This window comes from Lactuca virosa, chromosome 5 (genome assembly GCF_052849685.1).
Source record: "Lactuca virosa cultivar CGN04683 chromosome 5, Lactuca_virosa_CGN04683_v6, whole genome shotgun sequence".
Lineage (NCBI taxonomy): Eukaryota > Viridiplantae > Streptophyta > Magnoliopsida > Asterales > Asteraceae > Lactuca > Lactuca virosa.
Window position 1 is genome coordinate 227,675,420 of NC_136430.1, and position 19,059 is coordinate 227,694,478.

Here is a 19,059-nt window from a genome sequence, read left to right on the forward strand (position 1 = left end):
GTGTCACTGAAAACCTAAAAACTGCAGCAGAAAAAAAAAGTGCCACAAAAAGATTTTAGTGGGAGCGTTTCTAGTGACATTTATTATGTGTGCTGTTGATTCTTTGAGTAGCCATTACTGACATTTTTTGGGCTTTTAGTGTTACTTTTTTTATGCCACTAAATGACATATTTTTTATAGTGAACCTTGGGGTTAGGTAAAATAGCCTTTACGAGACACCCCTACATTTGAATGTATTTGTAAGATGGTTTTATACCCGTCCATAACTTGAATGGTGTTTTATTTGTTTTCTTTTGGGGTACCTTATTTAAAAGGTAATTAGTTGATAACACAACTCCCTCCCCCCCCCCCCCTCCCCCCCCCCCCACACACACACACACACACAAACACATTAAGGGTTGCAACCAAAAACTTAACAACATGACATTCATCATTTCGAATAAGGTGCAATAATCTCATGTATTATACCATGATTTGCACAAAATTCTTTTATATGGTGATATACATATTCACTTCCACAATCACTTCTTAGTACTTAAATCTTTTTATTGAGTTGATTCTCAGCTTCACTTTTATACACTTTCAACTTGTCTATCATATCATCTTTACTTTTAAGTAAATAGACATAACATAGTTTAGTGCAATCGTCAATAAAAGTGATAAAGTACTTATTACCACCTATAGATGGATTTGAATTCATATCACACACATTTTTGTGAATTAATCCAAGGGGTTTAGTTTTCCTTTCAACGAACTTGAACGATTGGCATGTTGACTTTGATTCAACACATGTGTCACATCCATATTTTGTAACATCCATAAAAATCAAGCCAATTTAAAACTTTTTAAATATTCTGAAACACCATTAATTATTACAAAGTGTTTTCAAAATAGTTTAAGCATCAGAGTTTCCCAGAAATCATAATCATAAATCGAGGAAGTGTATGGTTACACCTTTGCCTTCCCGCGGTCATCCGCTACACCTGAAACAATAATCGATAAATGTAAGCTCGAAGGCTTAGTGAGTTACCCCCAAAATACCAACCCATACCAACCATAACAATATCATATCAAGCAAGAACAACATACTATCGGTCCAATCAACCATCGGGTTGGAATACCCCAGACCCTCAACCAACAGGTTGGAATGCCAATACACTATGGGTCCAATCAACCATCAGGTTGGAATACACCAGACCCACAACCAACAGGTTGGAATGCCCACATACTATGAGTCCAATCATCCTCGGGATGGAATACTCACGGCCCACAACCAACAGGTTGGAATGCCCATGTCTATTGGCTTTCGCACAAAGCAGATAAACCTCAACCGCCAAATGAACATGTGCACATATAACAGATAATCACACAACAGTCTATAAACAACAACTGATCTAACGGATCATACCACATAACATATAATACCATCCTATTTACCAGGATACCGATCTAACCGATCATATCACATACTACATAATATCATCCTATCTACCAGGATTCCAATCTAACGAATCATATATGCATACAACATACTAAATCCAGGATAAAAATCCAAAGGGACCGACCTAGTGTCGTAGACCCTGTCAGTATAGTGAGGAGAACTCACCTGCCACTGCTGAAGTCCCGCAAACAAAACTCCAGCTGCTAGTTGACAACTTCCCGAACTGTCAACATCAAACATTACCCAATTAATAATTGGGTTCCAAACTCAAGGTCCAACTCACACTCCAAAGCCCAAAAGTCCGGTAATGGGCCAAGGCCCAACATATGGCCCATCTATGGCCCAATTTTCCAAATTGGGCCCAAGACTCTCACATGAGCCTTATCCTAAAACCCATACACTTATTTAGTTCATTTACTAATTCTTGGAAAGCCCATTAATAGTCCAATCACCAATGCCCAATAGAAATGCCCAATAGAAATGCCCAACTCAAGGCCCAAGTGAAATTAGGGTTTCCACATGAAATGACGATTAGGGTTAAGTGTTTCTTACTTAACCCATTAAGGACTTAGTCCATTAAGTTCGATATTGCCTTAGGTTAATTTGTCAATGATTATTATTGTTTAATATTTCAAGTTTATTAAATAATTCTTGTGTGTGTCCCAATAAATTCCCAAAATTAGGGTTTTATGCCATTAGGTTTTTCCAAACCCTAATTAGGGTTTTCCAACCCAATACTAGCCCATTAGACAATTGGTTGGGCTTGTAGGTCACTTTGGGCCTCATTGGGCCCATTAGGGTTTCATTGGGCCCACTAGGGTTTCGTCAGGCCCATTCTGTCCAAGCATCCCAAACGAGTCAATACGCAAGCTAAGCACACCGCCACCCAACACGGCGGCTGGTGGCGGCAAGAGGCGGCAGCAACCACCTTACGGTGGTGGTTTTGAGTTTCTTTCTATTATCCCATCACGATTACAATTTTTTTTACAATGAACTTTCAAAAATAAACACACGTACTACACTAAAACAAACACACACACAGCCACCCTTGTGGTGGTAGACGGTGGCACGTGGCAGCAGCCACCACCTCACGGTGGTGGCGGTGGCTTTTCCGTGAATCCCGGCTAACCAAAACACCCAAACACACATATTAGGAATGGAAACACAACCAAACACACCTAAACACGAGCTTGAAGAATAATCACACACCCACACAACTCACAGCCACCTCCCATGGTGGCTGGTGGTGACGAGATAAGGCAGCGACGGTCTTGGCGGTGTTAACGGCAGCAGCGGTGCTTAAAGGCGGCGCTGAAACTATGAGGGTTGAGAGAAGTCGGGATCCCACGCAAGCAACAGAAGTCTTCCCCGACTGCATCAACAACGGCATGCGGCGGACCACAACGAAATAGAGGGAGAAGAGTGGGCGACTCTCACCGGAACAGCAACAATGGCGGAAAAGGCGTCGTTCGGTCCCGTTGATGGTAACGGAACAATCTACGTCGGCGGTTGGCTGATGGCTCTCCATGGCGACCAAGACGTCCGCTGGAAATGGCAGCCGTGGCTTCCGGCATCGGCTTTCGTAGCTCCAAACTGGTCTTCGACGGTTCTGTATCGGCCGTTCACGACGTCCGGCAGCAAGATGGTAGCACCCGCGAGGTCGTCTTCTGGCACGAGGTGGTTGGCTCCGGTGCCTCTTCGTCTCCCGCTAGTCAGAAACAGGAGTGAAGGGGGTGGTGGTGGCGGCGCCGGACTTGGTTAAGGGGTGTAGATGGCGGCTGTGACATAAAGTTTAGGGTTAGGGTTGAACCATACTTATGAAACAGTTATACCCGTCTCCTTTAAACTTTCCCCATAATGAAACCTTTAGTCCTTCCTTATCCTTCTTCTTTCAATTTCTGTCCAGAAATTACCATTTCTACCCTGCCTTCTAAAATCCTTACAAAATGAGTCCAATATTTACTCTTTGACCCCTGTTTGCATAAATTCTTTTGTATTAAGTCCAAATGATACCAAACGCCCCCTGACTACTAAAAATCTTTACAAAATAAGTCTCGAAATTACACTTTAAACCCCCAAACTCTAAATCATACCATTTGGCTTCCCGAAACCAACACTCCAGTAACTATTATTCGATTTTGGGCTATAATAATATAAAATAACAATAAAATTATTTCTCGGGGTCCCGAGTTATTATTTAATTATTATATTTTAAATGAGATGTTACATATTTTGACTCGGGGTCTCGGGGTCCCGGGTTATTATTTAATTATTATATTAACATGTCTTAGTCTAGCATGCCACATATTAGGAGACTCAAGCAAGTAAGCGAAAGAATTAATCATTTCATTGATTTTAGGCTTATAAGCCATTACATGAAATTCTAAACATTCCACCATCCGCATAGCCCTTTCCTACAAACATACCCTTTTGGGTTAATACAAACTTAACGGATTCAAGCACCAAGAAAAATCCATGATTGTTCAACAACCATCCAAAGACCAAGTTCTTCAAAATCTCTGGAACATAAAACACATCATTAGGTGTTTTCTCTTTTATGGGTGATACCGTTTCTGTAATATTTTAAACACCAAATTTAAGTGTTTAGAATTACATTTCCAAAAATAACTTTTTGCCTCAACTTGTACAAAAACATTAAATATGCATAACTTTAAAGTTCTTGAACCACTCCCTTATTGAGCACACATAACGAGTAGCAACTATTTCAGTCCATCACTCAATGGAGTTAGCATCCATAGAGTTCACTTAGGAACTCATTACTTTATAGATGGTGACATTTAAGAAATCATTTATACATCAAATATAATTGTTAAACTTACAATTTCTAGATAACATTGCTGCCTCTTTCTTGGACAAAACTCAACAGAATTCAAAATCTATATTTTAACAATTATGAATCTTCATTTCTAATGCAAAAATACAAAATTCCGATTCAGAAATTCTAAAACTTGATTTCTGATGCCGAAAATAGATGAAAATCTTCTAATTTGAAGCTTAATTTCTAATGTAGAAAATTGATGCAAAATTCTGAAAAGGATTTTGATTTTAAATTATGATGCAGAAATTTGATGTTTAGAATTGATTTCAGATCTAAAACTGATACACATTTCTAATGTAAATTAATACTAAACTTCTGAAATCAGAAATTATGATGAATAAAAATGATTCAATATCTGATATAAAATCTGATCTAAAAATCTCAAAATCTGATACACGATCAGATTCAAAATCTGATGCAAAATTTCTTAAATCTGATTTCGAATTCGAAAACTAAGAATTCTGATAAAACTGATGTATAAAATAGATTTCTAATAGAAAACTGATACAAAAATCGGAAATCAAAAAACTTATTCTGGAAATTGGGAATCTGTAAACTGAAATGTGATATCTGAAAACAGGAATTATGAATTCTAAATTCTGAAATCAGCAAACTATTTTTGAAAAATCCAGAATCTCATAAAACTGAATCATAAATTTTAAACCAACAAATATGATGCTGTTTTTTTCAAAATCTGATGCAGTTTTTCAGCAAAACTATAAAAACTACGCGGTTTTCTAGCTAAAACTATAAAAATGGTTGATTTTCAACAAACATGATGCTGTTTTTCCAGTTTCCAGTCTGTTTTACTAATTCTAATGTTGTATTTCAGTAAAACCAAGCCTTTTTTAGATTTCTAAAGTTGTTTTACATAAAATTGAAAATTGTTTTTCACAAAACAATGTTGTTTTTAACAAAAAAAAAAGTTGTTTTAATGTTGTTTTTGACTAAACAATGCTACTTTTACAAAATAATGATGTTTTTAATAAAACAAAGATGTTTTAAAGTTGTTTTTTACTAAACAAAATTGTTTTTCCCAAAACAATGTTGTTTTTAACAAAAATCGACCAAGAACAACAAATTAAAAAAATTGTTTTTTAGACTGTTGTTAAAACCGAAAATATAACAACAAAACCTCTTTTTCTTTCGTTGTTCTGTTTTCCTTGTGAAAACCGTACAATATCAAAATAACGCAAAAAAAAAAAAAATTGTTTCCGGTTTCTAGTTCGTTTCGTACAAACGAATTTGTTTAAGATTGTAAGAATAATATTACGGAAATATACGAAAGCAAACAAGAAAACACAAAAAGTGAGACATGTGTTTAACACATTTTCCTTAAAACAAATTTGCCCACTACTAGGTGTTTGTTTCTCATGATACAACAGTTTGAAGTGGCTCTTCACGACAACCTGAATCCTCAATAGGCCTGGATTTTACCTTTAATTCAGCAAGAAAACTAAGAACATGAAATAGAGAAGAAGAGAGTTTTGTATTCTTATTGGTGTCCTCAAATGGTTGCAGAGTAGTGGTATTTATACTACACATTCTATAACCTCCCATTAAAACACCTCTATTAAGCACAAGACTAATGTGTGTTAATATGTAATTAAATTGTAATATTAATTACAATTTCTATTACGAAAGAAAAAATGTTTGCAAGAAAGGTCCCTGAATTTTTCTTTTCTTTCTCCCACCCATTAAACTATTATATTTACTTCTTCCAACACCCTTACTTTAACGATTAATTTCTCATTCATATAAATCCATTTTGGACGTGTTAAAAACAATGGGGAAACCCCATTTATATAAATTGGTTAACACCAAAAAGGTTGAGAACACCTAAAAGGTTGAGAACGCGAGAACAATTCTGGACCAATCAATATATAAGGGCATACTAGTAATTGTATATTTTAATTAAATTAAAATAAACTAAAATTCAATCAAATTCCCTTAAATTTAGGATCAGTTACCAAAAAAGAAATAAATATTCAATTTTTTATTTTTCTTATTAATGGAATATAAAAAATATTTTTACCAAAATTTATTTTAAAACTGAAAAAAAAATCTTACAAAAATCAATTTTTTTTCTCCTATTTCACGGTAAAAAATTCTAACAAATCATTTTTTTCCACTGATTTCAAGTAAATTATACATCAATCGTAAATGAATAAAAAACTAAACTATCAATCATAAATGATTATATTATAATTTGACTTTGTATATTTATATCGACACAATTCTACTTAATGATTAAAATCACTTTGAGACCATGTATTCATATTTGAATGCACATTTTCATTCATAAATATAAAATAATATATTTTTTTAATAAATACAAATATAATTGTAATTGAATAAAGAACATCATAAAAATAAAAAAGTCAATACATTTGTAATCTTAATTGAATAGAACACAAATTAGAGATAAAACATCAACTTTGCAAAAAATATATAAACAAAACACATTTACAATCATATATGAATACAATTAATCACAAATGAAAATTATAATGTCTCAATATAAATAAATTTCGGCTCCTTCCAAGTTGTTGTCCATATGCATTCATCCTTCATCCTTATAATCCTTTAGTCCATCCGTTTTATCTCGATCAATCTACAAGAAATCAAAGAATTTTTTTGTATTATTTGTTCACAAAGTGCTTAACTCATTAACCAATTTGTTTTTTAAATTGCATTATTAAATCAAAATGTAATAAACAAAAAAATAGATTATCATTAATGAATAAAATTAAAAAAAAACAGAAAGTTGAAAATCAATCTTACAACAATAAAAAATGATTACAGTGTATTCATGTACTTAAAAGTTGACAGATTATAATGTATTTTTTTATTCAACATTGATTACTAACTTAGGCTTACCTACACATAAATGACTAAATTGAAAAGATTTAATCCAATGTTTTAAAAGAAGTAGAAAACAACAAAAGCACAGCAGTTGCAGAATTGAAAAAATATTACATTCTACTTTCATCTGTAATCAACGATTCAAAAAATGATTATAGAAAAAAATATCAAGTATATTTCCTCTGTAAACCGATCTAATCACGTTATAAAAACTATCAATTTCAATTTACCTTCACTATCAAATTCTCGGTATTCATTGCAACCATTTGATTGATTTTCCCATTCCTCACCTTCATTATCGTTAATAATCAAGACTCATTAAAAATCGCAACAACCTTCTCCCTTTTCTTACTGAAATGAATTACAGTATTAGTCAAACTACAACAAAACAATTCACAAATCAGAAAAAAAGCAGACCTTGATCCAAACAACAAACTCATATTCACAGCATCACGAGATACAAATTAGGGAGAAAGAGAGGCAGCGACGACAACGCAAAAAGAAAGAAGAAGAATGAGGCGACATAAGTAGGTTGTGATGAAAAAGAGCATCAGGGCGGAGATTAGGTAGGGACGACAACGCAAAATGGTGCTCACTTCGGCCCTGAAAATCGATTCAACACCTGGAGCCTCTTGATCTTCTCCATTCATCGAGACCTTCATAGAAAATGATAAAAGATGAAGGTTGTGAGGATGGTTTTGGAAGTGTATGGTGGTGACGGCTCAATTAGGGTTTAAAGTTTGAAATTTGTATTTAGAGAGTGAGAAGAAAAAGGATACGTGAGGGGAAGAGAGAGAGATTCCAACAACTTGACAAAAATAGGCTAACATGTAATGACCATATTACCCTTTAGACTATTAAAAATTTACAATCTCATCCATGACTTTTAGAAATTTACAATTTCATCTCATGACTTTATAAATTATATTAGCCTTAGATCGTAATATTTGAAGAGCTCAGATCTGTTCTCGCGTTCTCAACCTTTTTGGTGTTCTCATTTGATCATACTCCTATATATATATATATATATATATATATATATATATATATATATATATATATATATATATATATATATATGTGTGTGTGTGTGTGTCTTAACATAAATGTAAATGTTGGTTGTTGCAGTAATTAATAAAAATTGTGTTTTGTGTATAAGCCAACCCTTCCCTTTCATTGTTTTTTCTGTTAAATTCCTCTTGTAAATTGTATGTTGTCTATGGTTTGTATCCAACATCTTCTAGGGTATGAAAACAACTTGGTTGCGAAAAAGATTAATTTTGAACTTAAACTTGTGGTTAAAATACATTATCTCCAACCATCCAACCAAAAACTGTTTTGTTTTGTTTTCTATGTCTTTTAATCAACGAAGGAAATAAAAGGGCACAATATTACTGATTGGGTCTATGATTTGTCTTTTAAATCATGAAAAAGAAGCTCATGAACACCGTCTATTTCAATTTTTACTAAATACGAGAACTTTTCATAGTTTTTTTTTTGTCAACTTCAGTTTGTAAAACACAAGTCTCTCTATACATAAAAAGTGGCTGATTGTTGATGTGCATGTAGGATTATGTTTGGCACAAAGTGAACAATAAACACTCATTCTGATTAGTTAGTGTTATATGCTTCAAAATTGTGATTATTATTTTTTGATATAGATGTTTTGCTTTCTTACTAAGGATGAAGTGGTGTTGTACTTTTTAGAGTAGACTAATTGAGAAGATTTAGACATCAAATATGATTTTAGTGAACTCTACAAGGAATACACTTGTATGCCTAAATGGGATGCTCAAGACTAGATACTCTGATTTTCAAAGGTCAAGTCCTATCATGTGTAAAATGCAGAAATAGGACCAATGAGAGGATCAATGGATCATGTGTAAAATGTACAAATGGTTATCAGGGTGGGGGGGGGGGGGGGGGGGGGGGAGTAAAACGGGATCTGATCTAATAGTACACAACATGTTGTTCATTGATTGGATTGTTAGATAAACAAAGGTTTTCTCTTTTTTGCCATCTTTCTATAAAGGGTATTCAAGTTGGATTTTCTTCATATCGTGGATCACATTATGGTTCTCACTTACCCCATAATAAATGTACTTTGTTTTTTTATGAATTATAGTAACGTGCCTATATATCTTGGAATCGACTTAATTTTGGAATGGACGTAAAATTTGGAACACTGAAATGGGATTGGGAATGGAATTAGACATGTGACATATACATGGGTTGAAATATTGAATGACAGGGATGAACTAAAATTTTTAAAAATGCACCATTCTTTAATTTCTATACATAATAGCAATGTACATTCAATTTGTACCAAAATACAACAACCTACTTAATATTTTTAACAAAAATAAAAAGTTACTTCTATTTTTAAACATAAAAAGCCCTATACATCTTCATTATTATCTGAAATAACAATGGAATTTCATTATTTACCATAAATAGCAATGTACAACAACAATTTACCATAAATAGCAATCTACTTATAGTTTTTGAAAAAAAACTAACATAAAGTTTTTAATATTACTTATATGGTTTGAATAGAATGCATGTTAAATTTCAAGATTTTAGAGATCACTATGGAAATATTTGAAAGTTTGCGAGTGTCAAGATTTTAGAGATCTCTAATATTACAGTAAGATGTTGTAAAAGAAATAAATTAAAACCGACTTTTACAATGCTATATGGGAACATAAGAAAGTAAGATGCTATAAAAATGTAAAATCGATCGATTGTTTATATACCGGTCAAGCCGAATAACGGACTCATATAAGACTAATTAACCTAGTTAAAATGCATTATATAACCTTGTTTTGCAACCGCGTATGATGCAAGCGGGTCATATGTGAGCACTAATTGAGCCCGGTTTTAAACCAGGTCATATAAGATAAAATAGAGCCTGATTCCCTTTAAAAAGTCGGGTTCTATACGGTTTATAGAAACATATTTCTTCCCAAGCAACCAAGTTGTGTAATATTAAGAACAAATTACAACAAACCTTGTTAAACATCAAACTCAAACATTTTCCCACCAATAGCAAATTACACGTAAAATTTAAAAATAAAAAAATAAACAGTGTAAAAATAGATCCCTTAGAACAAGTAATACCTTTTTCGGTGGTAGCTAGGTAGCAGTGCGAAGAAGGTGAAGTGGAGAACCGGTGAAGAAACTATACATTATGCCAAAAAAAAGGAGTAGATGAGACTAGCAGGAGAATTTGTTTTTCAGTTCAAAACATACACCGAGGTAGGGTTGCAATTTAGGAAATCAAAATGTGTTAAAGTAGTTTACAGTTATTTTAGTCAATGCACGTTTCTTTATTTGTTTTTATTTAGAAGTAGTAGAGAGAATAAGTCAAGGCCATGTGGGTGAGTGTCTCCTGGTCTTTATCTAGGAGTAGAATCAGTTGCTATTTTTATGCTAAGTTTTGCTTAAAATATTTAGTCATGTACGAGGTGTTATGTATCCTTTATTTTCCCAATTCATGAATGATTAGTGCAACTTTCTGCTCCAGCCCCTGTGTAGTTCTTTTGTCCCATTCTGTTTTCAGTTTTTACCCACTATGATACTTTAGTTTTGTCCGTTGTTGCTTTATTATCTCGAGAAAAGTCATTAGCATTCCTGCAAATAGCCAACATTTGGTATCAGAGCGAATCTGGTGCATGCCCAAGTATCAACCACGACCAGAAGAAATGTCAGGGAATGGTGAGAAGGATGGTCAAATAACGTTGCATTACCCAATGCTTTCTAGGAGCAATTATGCAGCATGGGTCATTAAAATGAAGGTCTTCATGCAGGCTCCTGGCGTATGGGAGGCTGTTGAACCAAGAACCCCCAACACTCTTGTAGAAACAAAGAAGGACAAGATGGCTTTGGTAGCAATCTACCAAGGAATACCTGAGGATCTACTACTACAACTGGCTGAAAAGAAGACGACTAAAGAAGCATGGGATGCACTAAAGATAATGTTAATGGGAGTCGATCGAGTGAAAGTGGCGAAAATTCAAACCTTGAAGGCAGAGTTTGAAGCCCTGAACATGAAGGAATCTGAAAGCGTAGATGATTTTTCCATGAAGGTGAGCAATGTGGTGAGTACTTTACGAGCATTGGGGGACACAGTGGAAGAGTCATATGTAGTAAAGAAGTTATTGCGAGCCGTGTCATCTAAGTTCCTGCAAATTGCCTCAACTCTAGAGCAATTTAGGGATCTAAATGAAATGTCCACTAAAGAAGTGATAGGTAGACTAACGGCTCATGAGGATAGGATGAAGGGCCATAGTGAAATAGAAGAAAAAAACTTCTGTTAACCCATCAAGAGTGGACAGAGAGAAACAAGAAGAAGGGGGAGATAACTCAAAATTTAAAGGAAATAGAGGAGGTTCAGACGTTTCACGTGGAAGAGGAAGAGGACGGGGCAGAGGCAATAATCAAGCTGGTCGAGGTGGTCGGAGAAGAAATGGCTCACACAATCAAAAGGATGGGAACCGTGCATCATCCAGTAATCAAGACAAGAGTGGAGTGCAATGCTACAACTGTCAAGATTACGGACACTTTGCAGCCGAGAGCAAGAATCCTAGACGAGATATGATTCAAGAAAACAACCTAATACAAGATGATGAACCAGCACTCATGTTGGCGTCCCTTGAAACAGGAGAACAGACGTGTGAAGTCTTCCTGAATGAAGAAAAAGTGAACCCACAACTGAAAACAAGAGGAGATGAATCAAGTCAAACAAACCTGTGGTACTTAGACATAGGGGCCAGCAATCACATGACAGGTGATAAAAGGAAATTTTGTGATCTTAACACAACGATTCAAGGCTATGTAAGATTTGGGAAGGAATCCAGAGTTAGAATTGAAGGAAAGGGAAGTATAGTTTTTCCAGTGCAAAAACGGAGAACAAAGAAAGCTACAGGAGGTGTATTATATACCTGATCTCTGTAACAACATCATAAGCTTGGGTCAACTATCTGAAGGAGGAGACGAAATAAGAATCAAGGAACCATTTCTATGGGTCCATGATGCAACCAGGCGACTACTGATCAAAAGTACGACGATCCCTGAATTGTCTCTATAAGATTGAACTAGAAGAAATAAAAACAAATTGCAAAATTGCGAAATTGAGCAATCCGACATGGCTGTGGCATGCAAGGTTGGGGCATGTAAACTTTGTTGCACTCAAATTAATGTCTGATAAGAAGATGGTTGAAGGAATGCCGAAGATAGACATCCCATCACATCGGTGTGATGCCTGTTTGGTTGGGAAACAGTTGAGAAACCTATATCCGTCTCACACAAGCTACAAAGCACAACGAAGATTAGAGCTCATCCATGGGGACTTATGTGGTCCAATATCACCTCCGGCACCCGTAGGGAACCGATACTTCTTGCTACTAGTAGATGACTATAGTAGAGTCATGTGGATGTACCTGCTGAAGACGAAAGATGAGGCCTTTTAGTTTTTCAAAAGCTTCAGGGTAAAAGTGCAGACAGAAATGGGTGAGAAGATAAAGATACTAAGAACAGACCGTGGAGGTGAGTTTTTCTCGAACCATTTCACAAAGTATTGTGATGAAACAGGGCTTGAACGTCACTACACATCGCCGTATTCACCACAGCAAAACGGCATGGTAAAGAGACGCAATCGAACGATTCTGGAGATGGTTAGATGCAAACTGAAGACGATGAGCATGCCAGATGTACTGTGGGGTGAAGCGGTGAGCTATGCTGTTCACATACTGAACAAAATTAGTACCAAAGCTCTCAATGAATCAACGCCACACGAGATGTGGACTGGTCGTAAAGCACAAATTGGGCACCTCAAGGTATTCGGGTGCGTGGCACACATGATGATCACTAAGAGCCATTTGAAGAAACTGGAAGAAAGAATCAAGCCTGTGGCACACTTGGGAATTGAAAGGGGATCGAAAGCATACAGATTGCTAGACCCAGACACTGGTTCGATTCACATAAGTAGGAATGTTGTATTTCATGAAGATCAGACATGGATGTGGGAAAAGGCGACAAAAGTATGAGCGATACCAGGTATAACTTTCACAGTTGAAGGGTTTGATTTTAACGATGACCAATTAGTCGTTGAAAGCGAGAGTAATGAAGGGGATGGGGAAATTTCGGGTACACCCGACAGACAGGATCCATCTTATGATATGGACTGGGCCGGTACTGACTCACATCCCACCAATCACCAAATGGGCTCCCAATCGGATCAAATGAGAGTCCGCTGAATTCATCGCTAGCGTTAAATTCACTGTCAACACCAAATTCTCCGACTTCAACGAATTTGCCTATATCTACACCAAATTCCTCAAGTACAAATTCAAGCTCAACCGGTGGCGGTGCTCCCAAACGTTACAGGTTACTTACAGAACTGTATGACGCCACAGAACAAATATTGATGGTTTGTGAAGACGAAGAACCAACCACGTACCTAGAAGCCAAGAAAAGATTCGAGTGGGTGAATTCCATGAAGGCGAATCTGTCATCGATTGAGAAGAACAATACATGGAGCCTCGTGAATATGCCAAACGGGCGAAAGCCAATTGGTCTAGAATGGTATTTAAGGTGAAACGAGACCCAACGTGGAAGATCGTGAAACACAAGTCTAGAATCGTAGCAAAGGGCTACGTCCAAAAACAGGGAATCGACTACGAGCAAGTATTTGCACCCGTTGCACGAATTGAAACGGTACGAACTATCCTAGCTCTCGCAGGCTCTAACAGATGGAAAGTGCATCATCTTACGTGAAGTCAGCGTTCCTGAATGGGAATTTAGAAGAAGAAGTATACGTAACCCAACCTGAGGGTTTCGAAAAAAAGGGGAAAGAAGGAATGGTGTACAAACTCACAAAGGCTCTCTATGGGCTGAAACAAGCACCCAGAGCTTGGAATGCTTGTTTGGATAAGTATCTGAACAGTTTGGGATATGTTAGATGCCAGCAAGAACACTCTATTTATACAAGAAAGAAAGGAGGTCACATCTTGATTATTGGTGTGTATGTGGACGATCTTCTAGTGACTGGAAGCAATCAAGAAGATGTGGAAAAGTTTAAACTGGAGATGAACAACAAGTTTGAGATGAGTGATCTTGGGTTGCTCACTTATTGTTTGGGAATTGAAGTGAATCAAAGTGGAGTTGGAATAACTCTGAAGCAAGAAGCATATGCCAAAACTATCCTTGCTAATACCCGAATGTTAGAATGCAATCCCACTAAAAGTCCAATGGAGCATAAGTTGAAGCTGACTAAAGATGAAGGAGGAGAGCTTGTAAATCCTATTGACTACAGGAGCATAGTAGGAGGACTCAGGTATTTAACTCACACCCGTCCTGATATATCATTTGCAGTTGGAGTTGTCAGCCGTTTCATGGAAAAACCCAACCATCAAACATCTTCAAGCTGTAAAAGGTATTCTAAGATACGTAAAGGGCACCTTGGATTATGGTTTGGTGTACACAAAAGGAGAAAGGAAAATCACTATTACTGGATATTCAGATAGTGATATGGGGAATGATGAGGTTGACAGGAGAAGCACAGGTGGGATGGCTTTCTACTTAAATGACAACCTGGTGTCATGGACATCCCAGAAACAATTTTGTGTAGCCCTGTCTTCATGTGAGGCAGAATTTATGGCTGCAATTGTGGCAGCTTGTCAAGGAATTTGGTTACATCACCTTCTTGTGGAAATCACTGGTCAAAACATACCTCCTGCAGCTCTGTATGTTGATAACCAGTCAGCTCTTGATCTCATGAGGAATCCTGTATTTCATGGTCGAAGCAAGCATATCGATATAAGGTTCCATTTCATAAGAGAATGCGTAGAAGATGGAAAGATAACAGTGACTCATGTTTGCAGTAAAAGTCCGAAGGCAGATATACTTACAAAACCAATGGCAAGGGTGAAACTTGAGGAGATGCGAAATCTAATTGGAGTAAAGCAGGTTACCAACTCTGAACTAAGGGGGAAAATGTTAAAGTAGTTCAGAGTTATTTTAGTCAATGCACGTTTCTTTATATGTTTTTATTTAGAAGTAGTAGAGAGAATAAGTCAAGGCTATGTGGGTTAGTGTCTCCTGGTCTTTAGCTAGCAGTAGAGTGTCTCCTGGTCTTTAGCTAGCAGTAGAGTCGGTTGCTATTTTTATGCTAAGTTTTGCTTTAAATAGTTAGTCATGTACGAGGTGTTATGTGTTGTCTATTTTCCAAATTCATGAATGATAAGTGCAACTTTCTGCTCCAGCCCCTGTGTAGTTCTTTTGTCCCATTCTGTTTTCGGTTTTTACCCACTGTGATACTTTAGTTTTGTCCCTTGTTGCTTTATTATCTCGAGAAAAGTCATTAGCATTCCTCCAATTTATTATCTCGAGAAAAGTCATTAGCATTCCTGCAAATAGCCAACAAAATGTTTAAGGTATTTGGAGGAATGTAGATTGGGTAGAACGGGAAAGTGAATTTGGGTGAAAATGGAGGGGCAATGAAATTAAAACTTCAGGGGAAACGAAAGTTTATGTATTTAGGGTAACATATATAGAACCTGGTTGAGTTATAAAAACGGGTTTTATAAAAGAAAATCCGAATAGGATTAAGTTTACACTAAATAGAACCCGGATTTCTGTAATACTGGGTTAGTGGGTCTTATTAGGAATTTCGTAGTAGTGATTAACTTTATGTTAGTGACCCACAATGAGAAACCATATTAGAATCAAGAATTTCTAAGCGTACACAAAACTTTGTCTCAGTGGTGTTAATGGAAGACCAAAGACCTGATTAGAATTTCAAAATTTCAAACATATACAAGATCAACATACCCCACGTCTCAACAATTCTCATGACTTTAAAAAAAAAATACAGTAATAAATAAATAAATAAATAGTAAGATAAGAGAAAATCACTATAAATAGAGATGACGACTATGAACCTCGTACAAGCATCTCAAGATTTGAACGTACTCGTTGTAATGGAGTCTAAACTCTTTCTTCCCTTTTCATGTATCCTCTTTCTTGCTTCATTTATGCTACCAGTTCTTTCGCATGTTCAGGACACTCATTTACGACCAAATGGGTCATCGGGTAATAACACGAACCCGTCACCTTTTGGGTTTCTTAAAGCCATGCAAGGGTGTCATAAGGGTGATACAGTGAAGGGGATTCGTGACCTTAAACTGTATCTTGCTCGTTTCGGATACCTAAACTATCAGAAAAACCCTAATGTCACAGATCTTGAAAAAAATCATTTTGACGAGGAGCTTGAGGTAGCCATCAAGTCGTATCAGGTCTACTACCATCTGAATGCCACGGGGACGCTTGACGGGCCAACGGTGTCACAGATGGTCATGCCTCGTTGCGGGTGCCCAGATAAAGTAATTCACAAGCACACCGATCATAACTCTTTACCCACAGTCTCCCTTTACAAATTCTTTCCCGGAACACCAAAATGGAACCGTGGTCATCTAACTTACGCTTTTGGACCACGTTTCCCAACCCAATTCATGTCAGCTGTTGATTGTGCTTTTGGAAAATGGGCTACTGCTTCTTCTGGATACTTCACGTTTTCAAGAGCAGGAAGTTATCAAGGTGCTGACCTAAAGATTAGTTTTCAACGTGGAGACCATGGAGATGGGAGTCCCTTTACTAGTCAAGTGTTGGCCCATGCTTTTGCACCTTCGGATGGAAGATTCCATTATAATGCGGATGAAAATTGGGCTATTGGAGCAGTGCAAGGTGCTTTCGATGTGGAGAGTTTGGCTTTACACGAAATAGGGCACCTTCTTGGGCTTGGTCATAGCGAGTTTCAAACCTCGATAATGTGGACTAGTTTCGGCCCAGGGGCCACGAAAGGTTTGACCTCGGACGACATTCAAGGGCTCCGTACTCTATATGGTATTTAGATTAGATTGAAGAACATAAGGATGCATAATTATAGTGTTTACATGTATGTTTTATGATTGTGTTTACATGTGTGTTTTATGATTACAAATATCTAATGAATAAGTGAATGTTTTAAAATCCGGTTTTTAATTTATTTGGTGTGACAGATCGGGTCATGTGTAAACCAGTATAATTGTCGTCTCAACCATGTTTTCGAAATTTCAATGCATTTTATATATACCACTATTCATATATTTCTAGTTTTTAGTTGATTTGGTGTGATGATCGGGTCATTAGTAAACCGGTTCAACCGTCGGCTCAATCTCGTTTTCAAAAATTTAATGCATTTTATATATACGAGTACTCATATATGTATACAAAACCTTGAAATTGATATCCAGATGTTCAGATATTATAAAAAAACATAACCACAAGTTTTAGATCAATTGAAATACATCATAAAAGACACATAAACTATAATACCAAAATAAAATATATATGATGAAACGAAACACATCATAATCAAACCAAATCATGGATATTGAGAAATTTGAGTGTTATATGCATCAAGCTCACGACCATTTAGGTGTTGTTTGTTTTTTTGAAGCCAAAATGTCTGCAGTCTGCGGATCACATCTGCAAGCCTCTGCGGCAGAAGAGGTGGACAAAATGTCTGCAGTCTGCAATAAGAAAAAACTGTTTGTTTTAACGTCTGCAGCGGTTGAAATAAATTGATTTTTCAAACTTAATTTCATGTCATAAACATTAAAAATGCATTTTCAGCAAAAAAAAAAAAAAAAAAATAAAGAAAGAAAAAAATTGCATGGTGGCCTATGTTTTTTTTTAGGTTAAAATGAGGTCTGAAGACCTTAGAAGACAGTGGCTCATGTCTACGTCAGGAACACCTCGCACAGACATTTTTTGATCTGCGCACTTTCAAAAAAGAAACACTCTGTGAGGGCATATGTCTGCGCCGCGCAGACAAAAGTGGTTGCGCAGATCTTCACAAAAAAAAAAAAAAAAACAGCCCCTTAGTATAAAAAATTCTCCATTATCTACATCCTCATCAACAAAACATGATCATTTTCTTTTTCTATAGGATCAAATAAGAATTTTTAATATCATATAATAGAGTAAAGCTAAACTAAAATTACTACACTAAATTAATATATGTCGAATAAAAAAATGCCACCTTCTGCTTGAGAAATCGGTCCTTGCTTTTGTTCGTTATGCATATATTATCTAAACTCTTGTAATCAATTTCTTCGTTTGATTTTATGGTAAATTCAGGTAGGTCAATCCGGGTCAATGGTCACCGTTTCAAACAGGTTTGTTGGTAAACTCGGGCGAATCAATCGGAGTCATGAACAAATAAGCAAAAAATCACTCTTAGTTGGTGTGGTGTTTTTACTAGGACATGGTCGAACCAGTCTGATTCGAGTTTAATTTAAAACATTATCAACCATTTTCACTATCTTTTCGAATTACAACAACATCATGATGATTATTGTGCTTATACCATACATATCTTTTCAATGTGTTTTGTTGGGTTTTATTTTAAAATTGGTTTCTAAAACGACAAAATTGACAACGGAAGCATGATAAAGTTTGAGTATCATAAAACAATTTTATTCTTACCAAGGATTATTTTGCATTGTTTTGCATGAACATGAAAGATTAAATATACAACCATAGGAGGTTAAAGATATTACAACCTTTGAAGACTTTGAATCTTATTGAGAGCTTGGAAGTTGATGAAGATGGAAATAACCCAAAAAGAGTTCCTTTAAAAGTATCCACCAATAATTACCAACACTATAGGAAAAATGACATACAACCACTTTTTTTCGAGCCCAAAACATGTGATCATATCCCTTATAGTCACACTTTTTTCATCTGAAGTGTCATCATAGGTCGTGATACCCTAGGCATCTTATGGTCACGTGAAAATTCAGTATTGAAAAGTGTGACCATAGCAGAAAAAAGTGTGACTATTTTGTATGATATTTTTTGTTGTAATCAA

The 19,059-nt window shown here is 36.0% G+C and overlaps 1 protein-coding gene and 2 long non-coding RNA genes across 6 annotated transcripts; 1 reads left to right on the forward strand and 2 right to left on the reverse strand.

Annotated features, from left to right (window-relative positions):
- Window positions 1-834: 834 nt before the first annotated feature.
- LOC145113345 (uncharacterized) lies at window positions 835-3,280 on the reverse strand. The gene is made up of 3 exons (XR_013710761.1): window positions 2,620-3,280; window positions 1,607-1,664; window positions 835-983 (listed from the first exon to the last, which is right to left on the reverse strand). It is a non-coding gene; the product is annotated as an uncharacterized LOC145113345 (long non-coding RNA).
- A 6,853-nt stretch (window positions 3,281-10,133) lies between these two features.
- Window positions 10,134-13,876, reverse strand: LOC145111180 (uncharacterized). 4 transcript variants are annotated; one of them, XR_013710212.1, is made up of 3 exons: window positions 12,977-13,871; window positions 12,686-12,884; window positions 10,134-12,589 (listed from the first exon to the last, which is right to left on the reverse strand). It is a non-coding gene; the product is annotated as an uncharacterized LOC145111180 (long non-coding RNA). The 4 variants fall into 4 exon arrangements; XR_013710213.1 differs by having other exon boundaries at window positions 10,134-11,858; window positions 12,089-12,589; window positions 12,686-13,868; XR_013710211.1 differs by having other exon boundaries at window positions 10,134-12,586; window positions 12,686-13,876.
- A 1,927-nt stretch (window positions 13,877-15,803) lies between these two features.
- Window positions 15,804-17,219, forward strand: LOC145111179 (metalloendoproteinase 2-MMP-like). The gene has a single exon (XM_079047466.1). It carries the CDS (start codon window positions 16,073-16,075, stop codon window positions 17,054-17,056), a length of 984 nt encoding a protein of 327 aa, XP_078903592.1. The 5' UTR covers window positions 15,804-16,072; the 3' UTR covers window positions 17,057-17,219.
- Window positions 17,220-19,059: the final 1,840 nt, after the last annotated feature.

What these genes read in the sequence shown, in the direction of transcription:
- LOC145111179 (XM_079047466.1), top strand. Translation starts at nt 16,073, where the DNA reads ATGACGACTATGAACCTCGTACAAGCATCTCAAGATTTGAACGTACTC.